We start from the raw sequence: 7,059 nt of genomic DNA, 5'->3' as shown, positions 1-7,059 counted from the left end.
TCGATGATTAATCTTTGGAACAGTTAACTTTTTCTACAGATTTGTCATTTTTGCTGATTAAGATTTTCTGTTTTCAATGAAATTTATGTGCAAATTGAAAGATGTTTCATCAATTTTTGTACGAGAAACTTTGACAAAAAGTTCCAAATCCTATACACTATCAAACACCTTTGAAATATCCAGACAAACGGGGGTAAGAGTCAGATCTTCTGATTTACTTTTTTATTTTTCATTGTGGACTTAGAAAAGCCAGTCACCACATGACCGTCCAGGACGGAAACCCTACTGTTGATCACAAAGAAATTTGGTGCTCTCAACATAAGCTGATAATCTTATAAAGAGAAATTCAAATAAGAAACAAAAAATGACGTGCCAATAAGCGGGGTGGCATTATAAGGGGATGGCATAATAGAGGGGTTTAGATGTTAAATGTCGGATAATCAAAAGACGTTTTCAAAGTCAAAAAATGTAACTGACTGCCAATGCGTAACATATTAATGAAAAACGTAGAGGGAATATGAGAAAATACGAGGGCAACAATATAGTTCTCCAAGAGAATAATTAAATTAGATCTAATTAATTTTACTTCTATGCAAAATTTATTTAAAAATCGTTCATTTGTAACATTAAATCAAAAGTGATATCTGTAAAATGTTTAATAAATAATTAATCAATATAGTCTTTCCCCCCGACACAAAATGCCTCAAAGACATCAACGAGGGAGTGAAAGTTAGGTCTTTTCATAGGTTCTTCGTCCCAGCACATTAGCATTTGTTCATACCACTCATTTGGTACATTATGCGGAACGTCTGGAGGGATTTTCATTCGAAATCCAGTCTTAAGCTGTTTTAAAACTTCAGATCCGTTCATCCCTTGATTTTTGAAAAAATGGGCACCTTTGTATGGGACATCTCCAAAGGTGACAAGCTCCCAAAGCAGGACACCGAATGACCAGATATCTGACTTAGTCGAAAACTTTCCCTTAGTAGCAGCTTCCAGTGCCGTCCACTTGACTGGAAATTTTGTATCTGCATAATGAGAATACCCAGATTACCTTCGGAGGCTTGAAAATTGTCGGTTTTCTTGGCAAGACCAAAGTCTGCAATTTTGCAGGTAAAAGTTTTGTCAACAAGAACATTCTCAGTTCGTAGGTCCCGATGAATAAGACCTTGGTCGGACAAATAACACATTCCCGACGATATCTGGTCATTATGTAATGATTACCTGTGCAGCCATCCGTGCCAGCATTTCAAACGTAATTTTGTTGCCTCGGTCAGATTTGAGGACTCCCATCAAATGTCCTCGTTCCATAAATTCCATACAGAGGTAGGACGTTTCCCCATCCAGGGATACTCCCAACAACTTGACCAAATACTGGTTGTCCAGACTGTGCATTATTTTTGCTTCGTCGAAAAATTCTTTGTTATTCGCGTCCTTAAGAGACTTGAGTGCCACATCCAAATTTTTCCATTTCCCTATGAATAACCAAAACAAGAAACCTTTATAGACTTTCCCAAAGTTGCCTTGTCCGAGTGTTGTAGTGATCTTGAACTCTTCAAAAGGAATAACTAGTTTTCTCGACGTGACTGTGGGCGCTGACCGCTTTAGAGGATTTGTAAGAATGCAAGCCAGTTCAGCATTCTCTATTGAATAAGCAAATGACTGAAACTCTGGTAATATGAAATAAGCTGATCCAACGACGAAAATATTTTAGTGTCGCTTATGCTCATTTCGAACCCGCCCTGAATCGTTTTAACTTTTATTTTGTAGTGTTTGACCTCGTTTTGACTTGTCATTATTGACAAGGCATATCCCCCGCCTGCTGAATTTAAAAATAAGGTCACCAGTTGATGGACGGACTATAAATGTTCCAGTTGTACTTTTTTCCGCGAACATTAGTTGGACTTGGGCCTCAGTCCGGCTGATATCTAAGAAACAGCTGCAAAAGTGATCATTCATAACTACTCTAATGAAGTTTTGCGTTTGTTCTCAGATTCGACATAATTAGCAGGAACAAAACCTCTCTCATTAGTTTTAATGTTAGTCACATAAATCCACAGCCGGTCATCACTAGGTATTTGTGCAACTACAAACCTGTAGTTCATTACCTTCATTCGAGTCCCCACTTCGAACGAAAGATCGTCATTTTGAATAGCAGTGAATGAAAACATACCAACAACAATCTCATCATTCCTATCCCGAGGTTTCCGAGTCTCATCGACTTGGTGTTTGACTAAAAAGTAAATTATTTGTTATTCGAATTGCAGATGAATGCTTTATTTATGTCATGATAATAAGATATCGCACAAAATCAAGTAATATTCTTAAACAAGTAAGTGAAATACGCCAAAAAACTGACATACTCGTCATTTGAATTGGATTCTTGTTTTTTAAACTTGGTTTTGAATTATTACATCCCATGATGGGACAGATGAGGAAATGACGAATAATTTGAATACAGATAATTTAATTCCGATTAATATAATAATAAGCTTGAGATTAAAAAACAACATTTATACAAAATGATAAGATTAATTAAGAAACAATTATTAAATTTATTAAAAATGTAATTAATAACAATATACGTCGCTCCTAGTCATTAAATTCGGATTACTCGTTTAGAAAAAGAAGTTTGAAGTTTCCAAATGATCTCTGGACTAGTCAAAATTAAAAACGTATTTTCAGAGATTTCTCGACAAAAATCAGTTTGTCTGAGTAATAAAAAATTTGTAAAAAAATATTGAAAGAAAAAGTGCAAAAATGGTAGTTTTAATAAAAAAGTACTTTATTAAAAAAATAAACTAATTAACTAAGTAATTTTACTAACTAAGTCCAGAGCCTTCGAAGTGAGCAGAAGGTGGCACTCCACGCACCTCCTCCCCTTCTTCCTCCTCTTCTCTGGCACTGCAGACCTTCGAGAAGGTGCAGTCCAGCGCCTCTCGCTGACTAAACGTCAGGAAAGGGCTGGATCGGCGAGCATCAAACGAGACACTTTCCAGAGTCCTCTTAAGAACAGTTGACTGTATATAAGCCTGTAGAGACTTGTCTACATCCAACTGTCTTAAGTACCGCTTGTGGTATTTGGTGACCAGTCCATCCCATGTCATCACACACGGGACCACAATATCGTATCTGTTGTGCTGGACAACAATCGAGGTGCGTATGGGGGTATCCACCTTAATGCACACCCGCGAGTTCTCACACACCGATTGAACTCGATGGGTTCGCAACTTTCTGGACCGCCTCAAGCCATACTTATTGCAGAGCAAAAGATGGAGGGACCTCACCACCTCGTTATGCCTCCATGTGTAATCATGGTAAAGCATACTCCCGCACTTCGTGGCTAAATTGTCAACGGTAATTGCCTTACTCTTACAGTGGTTACACTGTTTCCGTTGACCATTAAAAAAGTTTCTATCCTGCAAATATGAGAACAACCCTTCTGATCGGGGAGAGTTATTCCCATATTTCAGCCACGTTGATGACGACGATACGTCAATGTGCGGGTTGTCCAGGCTGCTAAAAAGAGTCTTGTGAAGGACTTTTAAGTTGATCTTTTTAATTAGGGACTCCTTTTGAAGTTTGATCAACTCCTTCACATTAACTTGGGTAGCACCTAGACTATACTTAGCCGACACATAGCCTTTTATGGTCCCTAGGTGTGTACCACGCGCTTTTTCAGCAGCAAGGATGGCAGCCTTCCTTTGGGATACACTCGACCTACTCCACAAGGTGTCGTGCATCTTAGTAAGAATTCGCTCACTTAAGTTTACGATGTTACTCAGTCCACGTCCTAGCTGCCGGCGAGACAAGTATAATCTCTCCTTATTGCTTGCCAACACGTGGACGTGATTCTCTCGGAGTACTCTTCAGACAATAAGGTCCATTTCATCGTACTCACTCGGCTCGAATTCGATCAGGCCAATGTAGTAGTTTAGCAATGAGATGGCGTACTCGTTCAAGGCATGAAATAAGTTATAAAAAAGTAAATAATAATTAAAAAATGTTACTAAAAATGAATAATTTAAAACCAAAAATTAAAATAAATGTAGCGAGCCATTCGCGTTATACATTCTATCGTTTTACAATTTTGACCCATATTATTATTATTATCGGCAACTGCCGTAGAAACATAATAGTTATATTTCCACACGTGCGGCACTTGAAACGATTTTCTTGATAATCCTTGTCCAACCTCCCCTGTTGCGTGCTAAGTTTCTCATTGCGTCCAGATCATCCCCATTTTTAAGCTTGCGGTCGATTGATTTGAGGTCAGCATCCAGCACCTCCGGTAGAGTAATGCGCGGGCGTCCCCGAAATTTCTTTCCACTAGCGGCAAAATATTCTTCTATAGCCAAATTTGCGGGTGACGTCTGGTCAACTCCTTCACATTAACTTGTTAAAAAATCCCTATCAAACCTTTCTAAATATTAAAAGAACCTTCAAAAAACTTATCTAAAATGCGCTTGTCAGCCGCATTCTGGAGACTGGCTGAAAGCACTCCCTATCCTTAGCACGGGATTACAACTGGACGATAAATCCTTACGGATAGATATCTGTTTACGCTTGGGGTTGGACAGTTCCCAGCCCCGCTCTGCCGGTGCGGGTCGACAATTTCTTCGAACGGCTTGCACGCCTTGTGTAAAAAGAGTGCCGTAAAATTCCTTGCCACGCTCAACTCAATGACATTGTCAGGAGGGCTCTCGAGTCGGCTGGTTTCCATTCCACGCTACAGCCAGTCGGCCTTTTCCAAAGCGACAGCAAGCGTCCCGACGGGATGACGACCTATGCTTTTAGGGAAGGCAAGTCCCTGGTTTAGGATGCCACCTGCGTCGACTCTTTTCCGGCGACGATGCTACAAAAGACTTGCAACAACCTGGGGTCCACGAGTGCTCAGGCCGAAGAGTCAAAGAGGACAAAATACCTGTGTATTCCCGACTCATTTTAGTTTGAATCTTTAGCTTCGAAACCTCAATAATCGTCGGCAAAACTGCGACTCAACTCTTCGCTGACATTAGTAGGAAAATCTCTTCTAATCGACCGGAGAAGGATGAGATGGCTTTTCAGCAAATCTCGGTCGCTCTGCTACCGGAACCTGTCATTCAATACGCTATGTGGCGTTGTTGAGGTGATTCTTGAACTCCCGACTATCTTTTTGACCACTTATCCTAGCTAGCATCTAACTTTGTTCTTTAATACTTTTTTTAAAAGTCAACGTTATCATTGATTCAGCGAATTTAAACATTAAGCTCGTGCAGTAAATACTCCCAAATTTCGCCATTTTTTCGGCGAATTTCAAAATATAATCAATAATTTCTCAGTGTGAGCAGAACTGTTTAAATATCGAAATTAGACAAAATTAAGGTAATTGATAAAAATAATTTTATTTTAACAAATAATTGTGATTTTTTAAAATCTTCTTTGCTTTCGACAATTTCTGTTTTTTGAAGCAATTTCCCATCATTATCGAGCATAGTCTTCCCAAGGCATTTTTATAAAAAGAACACTGTCCTTAAGATTTAAACCTCCTTTCGCGCATTTTTAAAATATCGTTAATTGTCCTCCTCAAACTCTACTTTAAACAAATGAGAAAATTTATCAGCAATTCTTTGACAGAATATCAGTTTATTTTCATCATTATAACGCAAAATTTCACCTTTTTGTTTAATTGTAATTGGTGTGTAATTAATACTAAACCCACGTTGCTTCATGATTATATAATTTGGATGGAAATTTTTAGTTAAAACACAACATTTATATTTATGAATAATCTAAACCTTCAAAAAGGTGTAGTTCCAATAAATACCTGGAAATATGTGTTCCCTAATTACTTTGTTGTGTTCAGCCGTTGTAAATCAGACCGCTGTTCCTCCGTTAGGAAAGTTAGGCTATAGAAAAGCATTTTTTGTGTACTAGGGAAAGTTTTTTCAAACTAATTAAAGAAAAAGATAATTATTTCGGCAGTTTTTGCAACGTGTTTGATAAATAAAACTAGCCCGAAATTATTGAAAAGTTGTTGCGCAGGTGCGATAGCTGGACAAATTTTTAACAATATTTTTGCACTATGTCTTATAGACTGAGAAATTAAATGGAATCACTTAATTGAGATATTCAGAATCACATGTCACCCATGTTGTTTCATATTATAAACCTTGAGGACAGCAAATTGGCTGATGATCTTCCAGAAAGTTATCTTTTGGGACATCTTGAACTTTTTGCATTGTGTTCTGAGATATGTCTGTTGGTCAGGTGTGAACATTATAGAGAGTTTTCAATAAACTGTTAAAGGTAAAGCGAAGATAAATAAGCGAGGTTATGTTGAAAAAAACAAATATTAGGGGTAGTACTGTTGGAGGGTTTCTTCAAAATCTATTTTTGACTCATTAGTAGAATCTGTGAATTGGATCGGAAGATTGGGCTGATTGTTGAATGGCCATGGGGAGTGGATAAGGTGATGTGACCAGTTGGAGTGAGTGTAATCAAAGACAATGTCCTCTGGGGAGTATTGAACAAAGGACTCGTGCAAAAAAATACGAACTGGAAGAGGAGCAGTCCAAGGGGGAGTGACAATTAACATACAATTGCAACTCTTATGCTGGGAACATAAGAGAAAGACATACCCAAGTGTACAAGGAAACCTCCTCGAAGTAAACAGTGGTCTGACCAGTGAAGCACTCTCCTGATATGCAAACAGTTGTCCCTCCCTCTACAGGTCCAGACTGGGGGAATAAGTTGGTGACTTTGGGTCTTCCTAAATTGGTATCGATTAACAGTAACTCTTCTGTCGGGTTGTATTCCTCTGTCCATGTTTGGAGTTGTTGTGAACAAATATTTCTCGCGATATTGCCAAATATTGGGTAAGGTTGCTGGGACAAAATATGGCAATCTGATGGTTAGACTCATTTTACCTTAAACCTTCGGTTGTCCCGGGGGTTTCCTGCAGATTTGAGACAATTCTGATTGCATTTCAAATGGAATTTGAGTTCTCGACTACTCGCAATGACAACACTTATTACTCGCTCACGGCCAGGGGAGTCGAGGGGGTCTCACTTTTATTCC

The 7,059-nt window shown here is 38.6% G+C and overlaps 2 protein-coding genes across 2 annotated transcripts; both read right to left on the bottom strand.

Moving 5' to 3' along the window:
• Positions 1–666: 666 nt before the first annotated feature.
• On the bottom strand, positions 667–1,190 carry LOC115229097 (proto-oncogene tyrosine-protein kinase LCK-like). Its single transcript, XM_036499102.1, has 2 exons — positions 1,055–1,190; positions 667–1,013 (listed from the first exon to the last, which is right to left on the bottom strand). The coding sequence occupies exons 1-2, from the start codon at positions 1,188–1,190 to the stop codon at positions 667–669; spliced, it is 483 nt and encodes a 160-aa protein (XP_036354995.1).
• A 19-nt stretch (positions 1,191–1,209) lies between these two features.
• Positions 1,210–3,743, bottom strand: LOC115229096 (tyrosine-protein kinase HCK-like). The gene is made up of 2 exons (XM_029799517.1): positions 3,371–3,743; positions 1,210–1,670 (listed from the first exon to the last, which is right to left on the bottom strand). Exons 1-2 carry the CDS (start codon positions 3,741–3,743, stop codon positions 1,210–1,212), a joined length of 834 nt encoding a protein of 277 aa, XP_029655377.1.
• Between the last annotated feature and the right edge of the window lie 3,316 nt (positions 3,744–7,059).

Source organism: Octopus sinensis, unplaced genomic scaffold (genome assembly GCF_006345805.1).
Source record: "Octopus sinensis unplaced genomic scaffold, ASM634580v1 Contig11826, whole genome shotgun sequence".
Taxonomy (NCBI): Eukaryota; Metazoa; Mollusca; class Cephalopoda; order Octopoda; family Octopodidae; genus Octopus; species Octopus sinensis.
Note: the sequence above shows the minus strand (reverse complement) of the source record. Positions and strands in the feature narration are given on the sequence as shown.

Excerpts from the sequence above, each read along its gene's own strand:
- LOC115229097 (XM_036499102.1), bottom strand. The coding sequence starts at position 1,190 with ATGTGTTATTTGTCCGACCAAGGTCTTATTCATCGGGACCTACGAACT. Across the intron at positions 1,014-1,054 it reads CAATTTTCAAGCCTCCGAAG|TCAAGTGGACGGCACTGGAA; the intron begins GTAATCTGGGTA and ends CAAAATTTCCAG.
- LOC115229096 (XM_029799517.1), bottom strand. The coding sequence starts at position 3,743 with ATGCACGACACCTTGTGGAGTAGGTCGAGTGTATCCCAAAGGAAGGCT. Across the intron at positions 1,671-3,370 it reads ACAGTGTAACCACTGTAAGA|AGTTTCAGTCATTTGCTTAT; the intron begins GTAAGGCAATTA and ends TCATATTACCAG.